Source organism: Rhinolophus sinicus, linkage group LG14 (genome assembly GCF_036562045.2).
Source record: "Rhinolophus sinicus isolate RSC01 linkage group LG14, ASM3656204v1, whole genome shotgun sequence".
In the NCBI taxonomy this organism is placed as follows: domain Eukaryota; kingdom Metazoa; phylum Chordata; class Mammalia; order Chiroptera; family Rhinolophidae; genus Rhinolophus; species Rhinolophus sinicus.
Genome location: NC_133763.1, coordinates 47,270,744 through 47,290,794, shown reverse-complemented (window position 1 = coordinate 47,290,794; position 20,051 = coordinate 47,270,744). Strand labels below are relative to the sequence as shown.

At 40.7% G+C, this 20,051-nt stretch overlaps 1 protein-coding gene across 9 annotated transcripts in view; it reads right to left on the bottom strand.

Moving 5' to 3' along the window:
• TTF2 (transcription termination factor 2) overlaps nt 1-20,051 on the bottom strand; it is a 36,373-nt gene that overhangs the window by 16,148 nt on the left and 174 nt on the right. For 2 of the 9 annotated variants that reach the window (XM_019730607.2, XM_074318615.1), the window contains exons 2-11: nt 19,946-20,048; nt 18,030-18,116; nt 9,740-9,806; nt 7,894-8,886; nt 7,459-7,573; nt 6,926-7,111; nt 4,944-5,071; nt 3,370-3,451; nt 1,438-1,557; nt 136-286 (exon numbers count right to left, since the gene is read on the bottom strand). In XM_019730607.2, coding sequence (XP_019586166.2) covers nt 136-286; nt 1,438-1,557; nt 3,370-3,451; nt 4,944-5,071; nt 6,926-7,111; nt 7,459-7,573; nt 7,894-8,886; nt 9,740-9,806; nt 18,030-18,116; nt 19,946-20,048 — 2,032 coding nt within the window. Of the gene's footprint in view, nt 1-135; nt 287-1,437; nt 1,558-3,369; nt 3,452-4,943; nt 5,072-6,925; nt 7,112-7,458; nt 7,574-7,893; nt 8,887-9,739; nt 9,807-18,029; nt 18,117-19,861; nt 20,049-20,051 lie in introns of all 9 variants that reach the window. The other 7 variants (XM_074318616.1, XM_074318617.1, XM_074318620.1 and 4 more) reach the window with 5 other exon arrangements.

Here is a 20,051-nt window from a genome sequence, read left to right as displayed (position 1 = left end):
ATCTTATTAATATAACATAATATAACATAATGTATATAAGTCCTGATTAAATGAAAACCCAGGGAAAGCAGGTACAGTCCTGTGGCCTCTGGGGACAGTGAGGACCCCTACTGATCGCAGTGTTTCTGCACTTACACTTTTGCACGCTGATCTCGGTTGGACCCATGATAGAGATAGACTGTTAGTTTGTTGCTGCTCACACGTTTCTCCACCTCCTTTTTCCAATGATGGATCAGGGAAGCAGGACAGATGATAAGTGTTCCATTGGAAGTAAACTCAGTGGAGTCTTTGGAGGAAGGAAAAAAAAAATCAACACCTATTTATACTCATTAAATAGACTTTAGCTTCCTAAAGACAGTAACTTTCTCTTACAGACTTATTTCTCCAAGCAATATTTTTAACAACTGCTGCTCTAATTTCTACGTAGCTTATAGAATAGGACATGGAAGAGATGGTCTTTTAACTCAAAACACTTAATGACTTCTTTATTTTCCCCTATAAAAGCATCAGATGGGCTAAAGAGGGAGAGGAAAGTAGGTAGTACATGACCTCAGTCTTAAAAAAAAAAAAAAAAATGCACTTTCACAGTGGCCAGAAAGTAGAAGCTGGATCATTTCCCAACTCGTCCTAAGCTGATTCATCAAAGGGAAGTATTATTTTTTTCCGAAAAACATAACAATTACATCCACGTTACAATGTAAGTATAAAAACCCCTAAGAAAACATTATTTTGGAAAAAGTTAGTGATGGAGTATTTGTACCACTGCACCCTCATCAGTGTGAGGCTGTCTGTGTGTGTGTGTGTGTGTGTGTGTGTGTGTGTGTGTGTGTGTGTGTGTGTACCAGGATCCAGCAGCAGTGGTCATCAGAGGCCCTGACAGCAGACAGTCACAGATTATTTTAACTCTGTTCAACTGAGAAATATACCTGTGTACATGGCAACGTACATGTAGTGTTAACCTTTAGGTACTTACACAATTATTACATTTTTAAAACAGAGAGTGAAAGAAGATACACATTGTCTAGAATCTGGAAACTTCTGGAATTTCAAAAACATGGAAAACAGTTTCTGCTATGGGGGTGGCTAAAATCTGAATTTGGGACAGATCTTCCTTAAAAAAACAATATATTAACTAATTTGGATCTACCCTGCAGTGTTACCTTCAATATTAATAAAAATAATCATTATTATGTTTAAGTCTTCCATAAAAATCTTCTAATCACAGGTCAAGCTAAGTTTATATTAAATGGAAAAAATGGTCACTTATAAGTAGCATATTCAGCATGAGAAATGACACTACAGGAAAGTAGTCTAATACCAGATTTCCAATAGATTAATTAAATATGACCAAAAATGTCCTTTTGTAGCTTAAAAGCTTCCCCTCTCTGCTGGCTCGAATGCTTTAGGAAACAGCAGGCTGTGAAGGCACGTGAATACCATCTTTGGAAAGCCAAGTCAAGGCCATGTTTTTGTCCTTTTCTTTGTTTTTCTCTTGATTTTTCTGGGCCAGGATAAGTGCAATCATTGTCAGGGTTTTTCCTAATCCCATGTCATCCGCTGGAAAATAAAAACAAAAACAGGAGAGTTAATTACTGAGGGCAAAGAGTCAGCTCAGCTTCAAGAGAGGAAACCACTGGCACTCTCTTTGCTGTGGGTGCCATTCAGGGCACAATGCTTTGCCAGCTCTAATGAAGCCTTCACTTTTCTTATTTAAATGAACCCTAGCTCTTGCTATTTATTTTGAGATCTACATAAAAGAAAATAACGGTAACTTTTGTAAAACTTGAAACTTACTATATTCTAGTCTCCATGTTACACTGTTACTTATCCAATGCATTCACTGATTTTCTATCTCAGTTTGAAGACGTGGCCTAGTCTTTTTGTTACCCCCACAAAAGCAAAAAGATGCAGTAGAAATATCCTACTACCTACTTGACTGGTGCTTCCCACATTTCTGGAGTTAACTCAAAACACCCCACCATTCCCTTAACTTACTCATCAGAGAGGAGCATAAGTGAACATTTCTTGGGTACTCTCATCGTACCAGTCACTGAACTTACCAATTTACTACTTATACCCTATAAAACATTATCCTCATTTTAACAGTCAATCCTTCTGACATAGCAGAAGTAAAATGTCACAGCATGGGTTCTGGTCCAAATTCTGGCTCTGCCCCTGTGCAGAGGAGTTAACACAGCAGGCCTGTCTACTATCCACTGAAAGACCTGCTTACAAGGTCGGCCCTTGGCTGACGTCTGGCAACTCGGATTTAAGGCGGCTTCCCACCACTCCCAGAACTGCTAAGAGTGGCTCACGGTGCCTCACCTATTTGTACAATACGGTTCATGCGAACACCTTCTAGAAGTGAGGAATTTAAGTACATAACATGCTGAAGCTGCCTATGTGACCAGCCCTGGATAAAAACCTTGGTTACCGAACCTCTCTCTAACAAGCTGCCCTGGTTGGCAATATTTTACGTGTGCTGTCATATCTCACTGCTGGGAGAAGTATGCCCTGTGTGACTCCACTGGGAAGGCCTCTGGAAGCTTGACCATGGCTTCCCCTGGACTATGCTCCATGTGCCTTTTCCCTTGACGGACTGTAATTTGCATCAACTCAAAATAATTTTATTATTAGTTTTTAATTTTGTATTAAGTTATAGCCATGAATATGACTACATGCTGTGCATCCTCCTAGCAAATCATCAAACCTGGAGGTGGTCTTAAGGACCCCCAACAAAGCCACTTACTAGCCATAGTGGACATTTGTCATGTTTTCTAGAAGTTGAGCACTTGAGAAAATTTCAGTTTGATGAGTGCCCAAAGCAGAGCCTGAAAAACTTGCTTTCTGGGCTCCCTTGCAGCTATGGCTCTGGCCGCACGCCCTGGCTCCACAGACCACATGTTCTCATACAAGACTTCGACTCAAATATAAGCAACTTGAGAAAAGAGGCTCCCTGAGAACCCCCTCCTACAGGCAGAAGGGTCTGAATCTGGGGTGGCACTGCTTTCCTCTAGTGCCTGATGGAGCAAAGCAGCGATGACACATTCCAGACATTCAGTTTATTACTTGGCTGTGGCCACTGGTCCTACAAGTCTGGCCTACAGCCGGGCTCTCCACATCTCCCAGACTCTGTGGGCCACTGCAGAATAAACTCTGTCTCTGCTTAATCAGCCAGTCAGCGTCTACTGCTTGCAACCAAGCCCTGACTGGTCCTACAGCTGCGTACTCATGAGCATGTTGCTTAACCATTCCTTACCTGAATTTCCCTATCTGTCAAAGGGGGCAACAACCCCACAGAGCTGTGGGCAGGACTGAAGGAAATAATGCCACAATGCATTTGCTGGCTCTCACCACAATACCACTTACCTAGAATTCCTCCTTGTGGCTTCTGACTTTCTCGCCAGTGTAACCAGGCTAATGCCTGCTTCTGGTGCCGTAGCAAAGGGACCTAACAAAAGCAATGACCAAAAGTTAAGTACAAATTCCTAATGAGAGAGAGGCTCTCCTGGATCCCGGCTACACGGACTCCACACTCTACTCTTTTATTTTCTGTATGTGATCCTCCCAGTATTCTCATTGTCATATAAGCTGCCTGTCTCACCTGGAAGTCCGTGGCTCCATCCTCTCACCTAGGATAAACCACACGTCCTGGCCTGCCCAGGGCGGTGGTGACTTATGCCTACTGTCCAGCATGTCTGTCAAAAGCCCCTTTTCTCACCCTCAAGTGACAGTCCTGGCTTGTCTGCTTAATCAGCCAAAGTCAGTTTCCACTGCTTGCAGCCAAGACCTCTAACTGGTCACCCTACTTTCACCAGCCATTCTGTTGGTTTTTCTTGTTATCTCTTAAATGTCACTCTCCTCTCTGTAGCCAGGGTCCAAGTCTGCAGTACTAGCCATCATTTTCAATAGCCCTTTAACTTGCATCCTTCTCCGTCTTTTCTTACTCCAGTTTATCTTCTACATACTCGGTGACAAAAATATCCTTCATAAAACACCCCCGCTCAAAATTCTACAGTGATTCCATAGTGTCTCTTGAGCTGGTCTAATCTATGTTCCTTCACCAATGCCAGGCTACGGCAAGGGAGTCCTCCTGCTCAGGAACGTCACCTGCGGCTCCCAGCTCAGGTACTGATGTCACCCTGTCCTTCCAATCTCTGTATCTTCCGGCTAACCACCACTCCCCCTAACTGGAGGGTCTGGGTTCTGTCCCCTCTGCTATCTTTAGGCCTATAACTGTAAGGCACCAAGTAGGCAGGCAACAAATAATTATTAATCTAGAGTGACTTTTCCTTTATTTTGAATCCCTTTTGTACTTTGTACACAATCTACAGTATATCACAAGGCACATTTTATCTCTGTCTTCAAGTCGCTTTCTAATTATTTTATGTATGTTGTATATGCACTTTTATCCCACCTACTTCATCAAGAGCAGCAATTCCTTTGTATCATGTGACACCTACTGAAGGTCAATAATTGGAACTGCTACTGCTCCAGACATATACACTTGACCCTTGAACCATGGGGGGTTAGGAGCACCGACACCTCTGCAGTCAAAAATTCACATGTAACTAACTAGTCGTCGGCCATCCATAAGATAGAGTCCCAAATGTGGATCAAAAATACAGTTGACCCTGAACAATGTGGATTTGAACTGAGTGGACCCACTTATATGCAAATTTTAAGTGGACTCATGCAATTCAAACCCATGCTGCTCAAGGTCAACTGTATAACTTTATGACTGTTAGAAAAAAAGTGGTGTTTTTTTCCTCAATGCTAAACAGAAAAGGACAAAATACAGCAAGGGAAGCTACTAAAGCATTATCTATAGGAATGACACACCAGAATGGCGCTCTGCCCAGCAATCTCACAGCGGTCGCCCTCTTTAGGGGCGCTGGGACACTGTTTTGGACACTCTGTACCATGACTCCTCCCTGGCTCACCTTCAACCCAGCTGGATCCTCTGCCACAGCTGTCTCAGCAGGACACGACTCTAGTGATCGATGCAGCTCAGCAATGGCTTCGCTTGTGATTTTCCACACAGCGTAAAGGGGATCGTGCTTCGTAGGGCCTGCAAACAGATAGGAGTTACCTAAAGGTGTCACACGTATTGTCCTGGCTATAGCTGCAAAAAGGCGTTTCGTTATTTGCTGACTGATGGCTCTGTATGGACTAAAAAGTCCTTTTTTTTTTAATTTATTTTTAATTATCGTTGATATATCATACTAGACTAAAATTTCTTGCCTCCCGATTCTCCTAGCCTCACAGGCTCCTCTATCCTCATTCTGTCTGCTTTTTTTAATCACATAAAAAACTGTTATAATAAAGGACAAAATAATAGAAAATCAAATGAAAAAGATTAGATAACCTATTAAATTTTTGGTAGGTTTTTCTCTTCTAGCTTTGAAGAGATGGCAGAGAAAAGGTCCCTGGGGCTGGATGCAAAGAAGTCAGCAACAGGAAAGGTCAAGCTGGGTGAAATTCAGGCAGAGAGGGACAGACCGCCCCTGGAGAGCGCGTCACCCGATGACTGCACTGCCCCGGGAAACACTGCAGTGCTGGGAGCTCTCGCATTCTACATGAAGGACCTCTACTCAAATGCAGGCATTTGGTTGCAATTTTAGGGATGAAGGAGCCAAATAACAGGTTACTAGACCAAAACCATGTTTCCCTGAAAATAAGACCTCGCCAGACCTTCAGCTCTAATGCGTCTTTTGCAGCAAAAATTAATATAAGACCGGGTATTATATTATATTATATTATATAAGACCCGGTCTTTTATTATGTTATGTTATGTTATACCCAGTATTATTATATTTGTTATATTTATTATAATTATGTTATATTATATTATATTATGTTGTGTTATATTATATTTTAGATCCGGTCTTATATTAATTTTTGCTCCAAAGGACACATTAGAGCTGATGATCTGACTAGGTCTTATTTTCGGGGAAACACAGTACACATTAACCATTAAAATGTTTTTAACTGAAAAATTATTTTAATGGAATTCTTTCCAACACCTAGCACATACTTGCTGACCTTAACCATCTAACAAAATTTAATTTCCCTCCAGGCGACTCAGTCGCTGTTACGATTACAGAATGAGGCTGTAACATAGCAACACTCTCCAAACAGCCCTGCGCACCCATCCCCACGCTGCTACTGTAACAGGCGCACCTTCTGTCCCCATGGAGACTGACCTTAGCTCCATCTGGCACCGAGTCTATTTCCTACCCCCTTGCTAACTGCTGCTCTTCAGCTTTCTCCCCTGCCTTTCTTTCTCCCTGTTTGCTTGCTTCTCTCCTTTTCTCTTTCTCTAGCTCTTGCAGTTCTCAACTGGGTGAAAACTAGCGTTAGTTTTGCTAGTCACTGCCAGCCGACCTGAGCTCCCATCTTATGTCAGCACACCGACCCATCGTATTACACATCTGAGGCTCTACCTGGCATCTTCATTCCGCAGTTACTTCTGAATTCATTATTTTCTAGAAAGTTCAGGATGGAAACACTCAGCTATGTAGGGTGTTACTGCTCTTGGTGGACCTATCAGCCATTGGTCTTCACTCATGGCATTCCTTTGCTCTGCCTTCACACACACACACAGACACTCACACACAATACAAATGTAACTGCTGGTCTACCTACCTTACCTCATCATGATGTGAGTTCAAGTTTCATCCACATTTTCTAGATGACGCCTACACACCAGCCACTGGGCAATGAACAAGGCAGACCCAGTCCTGCCCTCACGGAGATCTACAGAACACCGTGCAAAGCTCGGCTACACATCACAATCTTCCTTAGACGGGCGACTCAGAACTCAGGGATGGCGTCTCCCTTCACACGGCACAAAGACATCTACGGGCAGCACTGAGCTCACAGGTGGAGCTGCGCACCACAGGGCCAGGCCCTTGGGTCTTACCTCCAGAGCACTGCCTGGACTGTCCAGCAGCTTCCTGGCAGGCAGCCATTAGTCCTCGGGAGCCCAGGGGCTGGGGATCCTGAGCCTGCAGGGGTTTGGGCGGCACCAAGTGGGGAGGGTTACTTGTAGTTTTGGTGGAGTTACTCCGTTGCGGTACTTGGCTGTTATTCTTCTCATTAATACCTGCTGAACAACCAAGGGAAGAACATTTTAAAGTTCAGAAGAGTGAAGGAATTACATGTGCGAGGTGAGGGCCAGAGAGGGTGGGATGACCACCATTCCACTCAGCTGGGGAAGGCTTCCTGGAGAGCACAGGATTTAAACAGCTACACAAAACAATGGGAAAGAGAGTTGAGTCCACAGGAAATAAGAGAAAATTTTTATAAGTCACAGGTGTAATTTGAAAGAAAGCTCAGAACAGATAATAAAATGGAAAGGTGAATGAATGACCGTATTCTTTATCAAGATGGCGTCTCAAACGTCTCTTGTAAAGTTCATGCAAACCCCAAGTTCTGGGGCGTAAGTCACTTTACCTTGCTCTGGGGAGAGGGCGAGAGCACTGAGTGCTTCCTCCAACTCCTGAATTTGCTTGAACAACTTCTGACCCTTGTCTGGAAGCACCTGGACGTTCACCGATGCCAGGGTGCTCTGAAAAACAGGTGCAATAAGATGGATCTCTCCGCTCGAGTTGTGAGCAAGACAGCTTCAGATTAAAATACCTACAATGCTAGAACTCTGAAATTATGGTCTTTGAACGACTATGTGTGTGAAAACCAATACTTTTTTTTTAAGCTGAGCTGACCTATCCATCCTGAAAATATAAACACAGGAAAAGGCAGAAACTAAGCACCCACCTATAAAACCTTTCTCACACTAACATCTCTTAAGTCATCTGTGGGGTCCCATATCCACCCAGAGCAAGCAAACAATGCTCTGACCTGAAAGAAAAGACAGAAGTCAGCAGTTACCTTCTTTTGTTTCAGTTGTGTTGTGAGGTACACATGTTGGGCGGCTGGGTCTGAAGGTTCTACCTCCTTGGAAACCCCTGAGGCAGGAGACGTTTTCCTTTGTGCACTCTGACTAGGGAATTCACGGCTGTCCTTCTGTGAGTCCAGAGTCCTATCAAAGAGCAGGGGGCTTTCTGGCTGACAGGAAACAAAAGCATCGTCATCTTCCTCACTGTCACCACTGCTTGTGTCAGCTCCTCGCCTCTCCCCCAGGGAAGGCCCGGTGGCTGGCAGTGCAGACTGAGTGGCCAATCCTTTTGGCACAGGCACACCATGGGTCTCCGATGGCACCTGGAAATGCCCCTGGAGCCGCTTCTGGGTGGTCTGCATGCTTGGGTTGTCCTTTGCCTTTGTTTCTCCAGGCTCCCAGCTCTTGGGGGGCTCCTTGTTGAGGTGTTCCCCTTTCCGGGGCTTGCTTATCGGGTTCTGACTGTGAACAATTTGAGGCAAAGGCTTGGTTTCCTTTACTCTCAGAGGTTCTGATTCTTTGGACACACAATAACTCCTGCCATTTGATTTCTCCTGAAGAGACGCAGGAGGTTTTCTCAGCTCATTCCCATGGCACTGTTTGGATTTAATCTCAAAAAGGTTTCTATTGTGTGTCCCTTCAGTGTCCTTTGCTTCACACTGAAGCTCTGTTTTCTTCTCTTGCTTCTTCTCTTGAACTGCAGATTGTTTTTTCTTTACCACCAGGCCAGATGAGACATCTTTCTCCTTCCAGCAGTTAGATTCAGGCTTCTTTTCCTTCGTTTGATCCAAGAGTGGATCCCCCTTTTCCCTTTGCTTATCAGCCATCTTTTCCTCATCACCACCTTTGGTGAACTGACTCCAGAGAGATGGTTCTTGATTCTTGTCAAGTACCTTGAACGGGTTTCTCTGACTGGAAGGATAAAGAAACGGCTCCGATGCATGCTGCGACTTACTGGTTACAGACTGTTCTTTGGAATTAGGATCCTAAAAGAAAAAGAAAATAATCAATATAAACATTAATGCAACCCTCATATCTAGAATGCCTCTGTTCAGAGGAAATGGAAATGGAGTAAAAGCAGTCCAATGTTTCTGAACATGGCCGGGACCGTTTCTGCCTCTAGAGGAGACTGTGCTAAACTCACGACATATTACTTTCTTTACAGTGCTTTCAATCCTTGGTTCCTTCTCTACCCATGATCACCACTCTTCCAGGCCTCAATGAAACACAGTGACCAAATCAAAGTGCGTGTACAATAGCAACAAGCCACAATCATGTAGTTTTCATGAGAAACTATTCTCTCAAGATGAACTTTTCCCCAAACTTAAACAAGCTGCTTTGAATTTGGCTTTAGGAAGGTTTCACTGCAGGAGTCTAGAATCCTAAGTTTAGTAGAATCTATCCCTCTACCAAAACAAGTCTTGTCACCTCCTTAAGTCTAGTTCCTCACAGACTGGGTATCTGCAGGGTCTCTCCTCGTTCTCACATTCCAGGAGCTTAAGAATTGTATTCAGCTTATACCAATATCAAGGAGATATCAGTCTATAAAAGGATGCTGAAGCTAGTCAAGTAAATCTAAATTTCCCTAAGTAGGATAATATTGACTATAATTAAGACCTTGAAATGTATTTAAGTAAGTGAAATATGAAGCAAATACTTAACTCTTGAATATAACCAGTCCTTTGAATTACAAGTCCCAACAGGTTCTATCAACTGCCTTTCAGAGACAGGATGACAGAGACCAACCAGTTTATGGTGGACGTCAAGGTCTTTGCAGATGACGCCACAGATTGAACAGTCTTCACACAGCCGGTTTAAAAACAGGTGAATAATTCCTACCTGCCATGGGACAGTTCCACAACACTGCTTCCCCTCAGCCTTACTTCTACTGCATCGGAAGAACAATCTAATGAAGTATAAAACACAAATAATCAAGGCCATGAAAACCCATTAAAACAAGAGATAAACTTGCTTTATTTAAATCCAAGAAAACATTTTACAACTGTTTGATATTAGTTTTCAAAGGTCACTTGAAACCAATTACTCTCGTATATGTACCTTTAAAAATTCTCTACTTGCACAGGGTATTTATAAGGGCTGAGAAGTGAAAGAATAGAGATGTCATGGTAACCAGAAGGGATTCACTGGTTTATTCTTTTTCCTCTGTAAAGAATGACTGAAATGAAGACACTGATAAAGAGTGGCTGCAAAAATCAGAAAAAGAGACATAACCAGACATTCTGTTTCCCTGAATCTGGTCAAACCCCTAGATCCAATTACCAACTTACAGGAAATACAAACAGAGGAATACAAAACACTAGACCATGGGGATCTAATCTGCAAAATCCTGACAGTGGGAAATGATATATGACAAATAACTTGATTCCTTTAGCAGATAAATCACAAGGGAGAAAAAAAGATGAAGCAAACTTAGAGACTTAAAAGAAATATGTATCAATTGCAATTTGTAGACTTTATTTGTATCTTGATTTAAACAAATAAAAAACTACCAAAAATAAACTATTTATGGCATTCATGAATCTACTGGAAATTTATAATCCAACTGGTTTTATTTAATTTTTTTATTATTATTTTTTTAAATTAAAGTTTATTGGGTTGACAATTGTTAGTATCCAACTGGTTTTAAAAAACAAAAAAGAGTTTGTATCTTTTAGAGCTACAAAAATATTTATAGGAGAAATTATGTTTTCTAGGATTTGTTTCAAAATATGGCAGGAGTTGGGGCATGGAGCCGGTAGGGTACACACAAGTATGAAATAAGATTAGCGATGAGGTGGTAATTATTGAAGATCACGTGCCACATTAGTCTATCCTGTCTACTTCGGCAATCTTCCCTTAAAAAAAAAAAGAAGACTGAATACAGACTTATATATCCCAACACAAGTCAGTCCCTACACACCCAAACACAGCTTACATTCCAGTGACGCAGACGTGGCTACACTGCCGCATTCCCAAATTAAGCCCTACATTCTCCAGCCTCCCAGACTTTGTGTGTGTACCTCCCTCCATCCAAAGGATGCCCTCTTTAGCCCTTTACCTACCATCCTCCCCATCACCAGCTGTTAACACGTCCCTCAATGTCTAGTTCAAGCCCTATCTCCTTTGCAAGGTTTCCCCACATTCCCTTCCCTGTTCAGCCACTGTACTGCTTCTGTATGTGTTGTATTTAGTTGCATTACATTTGTACCTGTGTGTCTGCCTGACTGCCTGATTTTCAAAAACTGGAAGGCAATAATCGTATATGATCTCTTTATTCCCAACTATGCCTTGACTTTTATACATAATAAAGTATTAGTGAATTAAATAGAACCATTTGATTTTTTTCCTTACCTAAAATAACACCTCAAAGATTTTTTTCAAAAGAGCTTTTAAAATACGTATTTTATTTAATGTTTAAATAGGTAATATACTCACTCAACCAAAAACTATAAAGTGGCAGTGGTAAGTACCCCCTCAGCATGCTTTCTCTTATTTTTTATATATATATATTTTACAACTGCACAATTTCCCACTACATGAATGTTCCATTATTTATTTAACCAGACCCTTCTTGATGGACAGTTTGGTTGTTTCTAATCTTTTACCATTAAAAGCAATGTCACAACGAATACCTTATACACGTCATTTCACATGTGTTTTAATATACCTGTAGGGTAACTCCTTATTTCTCATATTGTGTATTAGTGCCTTCTCTGTTTTTCTTGATCTTTTAGCTTCTGAATTTTATTCCTTAGTTCTCTTTTTGCTGTTTTCTAACTCACTAAGTTTAATTTTTACCTACATTAATTTCTTTTCTGTTTCTTTCAGTTTAATTTCTTGTTCTTTTCCTAACTTCTTAAATGAGTCCCGTGATATACAACAGGAATCATAATAGTCTGAGTCCTAACTGAAAATGAATCCTGAGCAGGTTCCAATACCTCAAGGCCATTACTTCCCCTGGACATATAGGCAAAGCTAACAAGCCCCAAATGGACAAGTATTCCATAAAAATCAAGCCCCTCTCATACAAATTCACAATTTTTCCATTCAAGCTCACAATTTAAAAAAAATGTACTGGTCTCTTTCATTTTTCTCACTGCAATAGGCTATTATAATGAACTTAAGTTAATAAAATTTCTGAAATGCTTGAATGCATAAAAATTCAAAGTACTGGCTACTATTACGGAGAACTACTAACCAAAATAAATCAAGAACAAATTGCTGATGTTACTTAAAGTGTACCAAGTACTTCAAATTTACTGCAAGAACATTTCATATATACCATCTATTTTAAGGCCCAAGCCATGTATACTTCAGAAGGGCAAGGTTTGGAGAAAGAAGGAATAAAACAATGCACACCGAGTATCTATTAATACTACATGCAAATAATAAGCACAGCACTAAAAATGCTTTTACTTACATTTTTATTAAAATCAATGAGAATGATTTTGTTTTCAGGATAAAAAGCTTGTTATGTTTATTAAATTGTAAATTAACAAAAACAGCAATTGAACTATATTCTCATAGAGAAAGTAAATACTGATTCTACTAAGAAGAATGTAATTTCTGCAGTGTATTACTTATTTGTCAGGACATAGGTTATAAAGAGTAGTAAGAAACCAGCTAGGGGAAGCCAGACCTGAGCAATTCTATCTTCTTCACCAAAAGGCAAATCCTCCCTTCTAACCAAAGGCTGACTGTTCCGCCCAGCATCACACTGTCAAGTGCGTTTACTTCGGCCAGGCTGCGACTCTCAGGTTCCACAGGCGTCCTCTGCTGGGTCACATCCCAGCCCACCTACATAATTATCTCTAAAATGAAGACACTTTATTTGACTGGCCCCTGTGGCATTTTCCTTTTCTGTAAAATGGCTTAAAAAACAAAACAGAAAAGCACCTACCTCACATGGTCACTGTGAAGCTCAAATGTATTACTAACACATGTAAAATGAAAGAATCAGACCAAGGCCTGACCCATATTAAGGACTCAATAAGTAACAGCAATCATTGGTCCACTCCTGCTGACCACCTTGATTATTCCTATGTCCACGCTTCTGCTCGTGGCCCAGAACACGTCCTTGTCCTTTTCTCTATCCAAATGTTAAAGCTCATTCCAGGCCAAGTTCACTCCACTTCCTCAGTAACCTTCATCAGCCTTCATAATCCCTTACTGTAGGTCTTAGTCACAGAAGCACCTGGCATTTGAACACATCCGATTTAGCCTTCTGACATGTGCAGGTCGGACCGCTCACAACCTTCTGAGGTCCAATTCTTATTATCCCAGGTTTATCGCAGGGCCCTTACGAATATGGGTTCACTTCTTTGTATGCACCAGCAGTGGAAAAACATAAAGCTGGATTTCTACCTCATTCTTTCACCCTAAAATTCCAAGATGGAACAAAAATATAAATGTAAAGAATGAAACTTTAAATGTCCTAGGGGAAAAAACAACAACAGATGAGTATTTTTTTAATTCTAAAGTGAAGGCTTTACTAAGCATGACATAAAACTGGACAGCTGAGATAAAGAATCAGTAATTTCAACGACATAAATGTTTTGAACTTCTATATGGTAAGAATACTATACGTGAAACTCTAAGACAAAAAGCAAACTGGGCAAAGTAATTGCTCTACATATTACCAAGGGCTAACACCCCTCACACACAGGATGACGTCCACTGTACAGCACTGGGCACGCTCGCTGCTCTGCAGCATCTAAGAACTGGCTTTACTGAGGGGGTTCTTCAGGGGTTGGTGGGGCCTGTGGTCCTTCGGGCTCACGCCCAAATGCTTCTCTGTCATCAGCCCAGATAATCATCATTGGGCTAGAGACTCTGCATGCCACTTTTACCCAAGAACTAACCACACAAGTTTCTAGACATACAAAGACTCAAGTGTTATTCAAAAGGAAATACCTTGAACATTCCAATATAACCAGTTCCTTAAAGAACTAAAAGTTGTTTCACCTATTTATAGGCAAGAGTTGTTGCATCAATTTTGACCCCATACCCTTGAGAAGAAAAGGTACAAAGGCAGGGTGTAGGGTGAGAGGGAAGAAGAGAAGAACTTGAATTCAGGAGTTCGATGACAACGTACGACACTTGTAAACCAAGGTGTGCCACTTTTACTTAGTAAATCATTCACGCAAAGGCAAGAGTGCTGTCCTCTGATTCTGAGTGACTATCATAGCTTTCTAATGGCCCAGACACAGAGGGCCATGGCCAAAGGGCCCATCAAACGCTGGTGAGTGGCACCATCTGGTGTTTAATTTAGAGAACTGCACACAAATGCAGCTACACTCCAAGGTATAAAAATAGTGGACATTTCAGCCTCACCTTGGCTCACACCTCCCCTCCATACTCCATGGCACCTGGGTCCTAGCTAGGCTAAGCTTTAAATATAATGGCGTTAATTTGAGAATGAGAAGTACTTCAAGTTCTTAAAAAGAAAACCCAGTTTGGGGGAAGGAAAGACTGTATTCCTGAGGTCATTTTCCAGAGTCCAGTTCTGGCTCTCTTACTGTCTCAGAAGAAAGTCATCATGCATGCCTTCATCTATTTCTGCTTAAATTTCCAGCCTATACCACCTGATTTTTGCTGTTGTCTTCTGTTTTTAATTTACATGTTATTGAACTCTATTTTGTTTGTCCTAAAACAATCTTTTTAAAGCTCTAATACTTCCTAGTAATAGTGGTGGGCTAAAAGAATTCCGCTCAGCATACCTTTTCTTCCCATTTTAAAACAATGATCATTCTCAGCTTCCTCTACCTCGTCAGAAGAACGTTAAGTTCTCAAAGTTCTATGTTGAACCTAAACCTTCCTTCAGAGCTGCACTCACGTTTTCCAGCTGCTTTCACATATACGTAAGATATGAGTAGTTCAAAGCTCTGTGTTAGCCCCACATCTTAATCCTCCACTGTCACTTTTCCTTCCTTGTCTTGCCCCAAACCCCAGCTTAGCAACCAACCGTTCACTGAGCCCTGACACTGAGCCAAACGCCAGACTAAGTGCATCCCATACCTGACCTCACTGCATCTTCACAACCCGGGAAGTCAGGACTAGTCCTGATGAGAAAAGGGGGAAGGAACATGCTCTACCAGGAAATGCGTCTTTCCAATTCTCTTTCAGCAACTTTTCCTCAGGCTAGGAGCACCCAACTCCATTGCCATTGCCTCAATCCAAGGCCATCTTTCACTTAGGAAAGTGGGCGTATCTGGAATCAGTCAAACCTAGGTTTGAATCTTAGCAATGCCACTTACAACCATGGGTGCTCAGAGTCCTTTCCTAACCTCTCAGAATGCTTCCTTATGTCTGTAAAGCAGGCGTACTGAAACCTATCACAGCAGATTCTATGATCATAAGAGATAATGAATACGCCATGAAACAGGCATTCAATAGTAGCTATTATTTCAGTGGTCCTCTTGCCTCCACTGTCTTCACTTTCTAATCTACCCTCCATAGTTCTTTTTTTAATGCAAATTGGATTTAAAACTTTTCAGTGGTTTCCTACCATCTAGGAGAGTGTTTCTGTATGGTAGAGGCCACCAGTAGCATGCAAGTAATTTTAGATGGGAGGAGGGCATCCTGATTTCATGAACTAGAGGCCAGCCCGCCCCACTGTACCAGCAGAAAACAATCAATAAGTTAACTTTTTACAAATTCCATTTACAACAGTATCAAAAAAATTAACACCAAGGACTAAATTTAACAAAAAGGGTACAGAACTCCATAATGAAAATTATTCAACAATGCTACGAGAAAAATTTAGTCATAAATGAATATACCATACTCATGGATCAGAAGTTCAATATTAATGTCAGTTCTCCCCAAAATGATCTATATAGATTCAATGTAATCTCAATGGGGTTTTCTGAGGAAATTTTAAAAGTCGATTCTACATTTTATATGGAGATGCAAAGGACGCAGAAGAGCCAACCTTGGAAAAGGAGAAAGTTGGAAGACTCATAGTCTTATCTGATAGCATTAAGAATAGGCAAACGGATCAATGGAACAGATTAGCAAGTCCAGAAACACACAGGGGTCAATTGATTTGTTTTTTTACAAAGGTGCCAAGAATTTCCATGGAGAAAGAAAAAAACAGTGCTGAAACAACTGTACAACAGTCACTCTACATTACATGGAAAAACAAACTTCTCCTCCTAGCTCATAAGATACCCCAAACTAATCTTAGGTAGATCACAGACTGAACAAAAAAAGCCGTAAGAAAAACTATAAAACTTCAAGAAGAAACTGCCGGAGAAATTTGTGGTCTTAGATAAGCAAAGATTTCTCAGAGAGAAGACAAAAAGCACAAACCATTAAAAAAATTATAAATTGGAGCTTATGAAAATTTAAAATTTCTGCTTTTCAAAAGACAGTTAACACAATGAAAATTACAGACAGGAGAAAACATTCATAATACATATATCTGCCAGAGGACTTGTATAGAGAATATATAAAGAACTCTTCCATCTCAAAAATAAAAACACAACACAATTTTTAAAATATGCAAAAATCCCAAAAAGTTACACTGCATGATTCCATTCATACATTATTTTTGAAATGACAAATTTTTGAAAGGGAGAGCAGCACGTGGTTATATCAGGGCAACAGGAGGGAGAGATCCTACGGTGATGGAACTGTTCAATATTTTATGAGGTGGTGAATACACAAAACTCCACACGTGATAAAACTGCATAGAACTAAATGTACACACACACACACACACACACACACACACACAAACTAGTAAAATTATCTTTACAAATAAGATCGGTGGACTGTGTTAATATCAATATTCTAGCTGTGACATCATACTAAATTTTGCAGAATGTTACCATTAGGCAAAGTCCACAGGAGCTCTCTCTACACTAGTCCTTATAACTGCCATGGGAATCTACAATTATCTCAATTTCAATTAAAAAATTTCAATTACAAAAATTTCAATTAAAAAAAAATGGGCAAAAGACTTAAACAGATACTTCACCAAAGAAGATGTACAGATGGCAAATGAACACATGAAACAAACTATACTTATTCATAATAGAATTCAACTCTGTAATAAAGAATGAATTACTGATAACATACAGCCACTTGGATGAGTTTCAGCTATTGTTACATGAAAGCCAGACACAGAAGAATACATACAGTATAAATGAAAACAGTGGTTGCCTATATGGGGAGGGATTAACTAGAAGTGGTGGGTCCAATGACCCTTAATGGGGTAATAGAAATATTCTGTGTTTTCACTGGGTTCCTGGTTATTAAGGATGGTAATATACATATCTCAAAACTCAACCCGTTGAATACTTCAGATCTGTGCATCTTATTGCATGTATAGCTCAATTAAGAAAAACAGTAGTACAGACAGTACCCAGGCGTGTAAAAATTGTGAAGATGGTACTTGAATGCCTCTATCTTGGAGGGAAAAAAAAATCAATATGGAATATACAAATTCTGAACTGCACAGGATATCGTATAAAGACCATCCCATCTGCCCCCTGACTTTCTGGCCAGACTTATCTTCTGAAGTCTCTACTCAAATATATGCTGAACTGTTACCAAACCAAATACTTGCAATTCCCTGTTACTTCATGCCTCTACCTACCCAAAGCAGGGTATTAATCAGTCAAATATGACCCTTTTCTTGTCCCTAGTGAATTCGTACTTAGCTTTCAATACTCATGACAAATATCATCTGCCCTCTATATACTTTCCTGCCCTTCTGAGTTTCCATAAAAAGAAAGGGAAACTAACATGTATTGAGTACTTAACATATAGTAGACATTTTTATACATTACCACGTTCTACTAAAGAATAAGAAAGTTGACAAGTTAGTGCAAGTTAATGACTCTTGGTGGGCTGGTGTTATTGGCTACTAGAGAGTTGGAGAGAAACTAAGGTAAAGCAGTTTATCCTGCCATTAATCAGAGGTCAGGCTTCTCATTAACCAGTTGCTCAGCAGTGAAAGAGTGGCAGCTCAGAAGATATTCAATTCATATAGAAATACAGTTTGTTTTTTAATAATGAATTTTAAGAATTGTCAATCCTAGAAAAACACACCTGGCTCTAACTTTTCCAGGCACAGACAAAAAAGAGCAGATATACTTGGATGTTCCTTTTGGACACTTACTTATATTCTTTCGTGCCCTGCAGTGGAAGTAAACCCTGAAGCTCTACCACAAAGTCCGCATGCAATAAACAATGAGAAACAGGAATGCTGGAGGAAAAAAATTGAAATTTTAAGAGGCAAAGATCAAAAGACAACATCCTAAAATTAAATCCAAACTCTGGGATTTAAAGTCTATGTATGACCTCCATTGGGTCTGTAAATCCCACATTTTATGCCAATGTGCATTCCTCTGGGGAAAGGGTCCACAGCTTTCATTTTCTCCCCCCCCCACATAAAGCATGACAGTAAATGTTATCTTTTTCCTGATGACTCAGAAGTTTAAAACTACATTGTTTTATGCAACCTCTGCATTTTGGTACCTCCGGAATGACTAAGGCTAGCTGGGAATTTTCCTTTATTAACGTGTTTGCTGTCGGTATTACTCATATGCCTATTATAGTAGTGCACTCTACTAATTTATTCATGTTTAGCATAAGTCTTTTTAACTCCTCTCTTCCAACTGCTTATTATGAGAGAATTTATATATGACATTTGAGAGTAAACAGATTTGAGTGAAGATCAAAAATACTCTCGGATGACTTGTGGCACATTTTTAGTTTGCTTATATTTTGGTTACCAGACATATTCCAAATAGATCAAGTTTATCAAATTACTGTCTTCAAGTTAAATATTATTGTACTAGTTTGTAGAGCAGTACATTTGTGTAAATGGGACTCTACATAAGGCTATGTTTCTTCTAATGTGAGTCTTACGCTACCATTAGTGCTTAATTCCTGAGTCTGAACATGCTTTCATGTTTCAGGAAACTTGAGTTAGGTACAAAACCTAAGCTCAGTATAAAAATTAGAAATAAATAGTAAACTTTAACATAATATTGTTCATCGCTTATTTTTGGTTGGTCTCTTCTATCTTTAGATTTGACACTGTTTCACTCAAAATCATTTTGTACTGTATTAAAGCGGATTCCAGTAATTTCTTTCAAATAAAAAACACAACTTAGAAGTATAAGAAAATATATTCTCTAAAAACTTTTTTAAATCTTAAAGTCTTTTACTTAATTTCAAAGCACAACAGACACAAATGATCTAAATCACCTAGAGAAACAAAAGAAGTTAATATACATGTTGAAAAAATACTTTATTTTCTAGTGTTATCTACTGCGTGCCTTACATGAGATGGAGAAAAGTAATTTTTCTCTACCAATTTCAGTAGAGAGCAGGAAAAATGTTTAATGATGTGACAGTTTTAAAGTTCGTGAAGAGACTGGACAGCTGGTACTACGATAACATCACCACTTTATGGAATAGTATTAAATTTTCCCACTTTAAAACAGGTGTTTAATACTTCTGGGTCCCAGCTTCCAATTGTGTAGAACTAGGGTGCTGAATCGGATACCCGATTTTCTTTCCGCGTTAATCCCTAACCTAACTTGTTTCTTTGGATTACCCATCTCCCTTTGAATTCAGAGAACCCTGTTTTAAAAGGGGGCTAATACTCTGACCACCGGAGTGTTTTAACCTCAACTATTGAAAAACCAGCTCGGCCTGAAGCTTGTCCAGAACAGGAACCAGCAACTCTCCACTATGCCTGTTACGTCCTCACTTAAACGGGGTGGGGGTGGCGTGGCCCTGTCTGGGCAGAAGTCGCCAAGTCCTGACGAATAAACAACCAAGAGCTGGAAAGGGCCAGATGATCCAGATGTGGCCGAGCCTCCATTCATACGGGTCTCGGCGGCTCCAAGAGGGTAAGTAACCGGTCTCGATACACAGCGAGCGGGAGCGGAGCGTCTCCCGGACACGCCAGGCTGTCCTGAGATTCCCAACTACTCTCACCCGTCCTAGTCCCTGTGACGCCGAGCGGCCGAGAGCCGGCGGCCCCGCGCGGTGGCAGGGAACTGTCCCCAGCTCGAGACCTACTCAGTGGCCCGCACGAAGTTGCAGGCGTCCGCCCGGCAGACGTAGAAACTCTTTCCTTTATTCGGCCCATCGCGGACGCCGGTCTTCAGAAAGCAGCTCGTCCCTG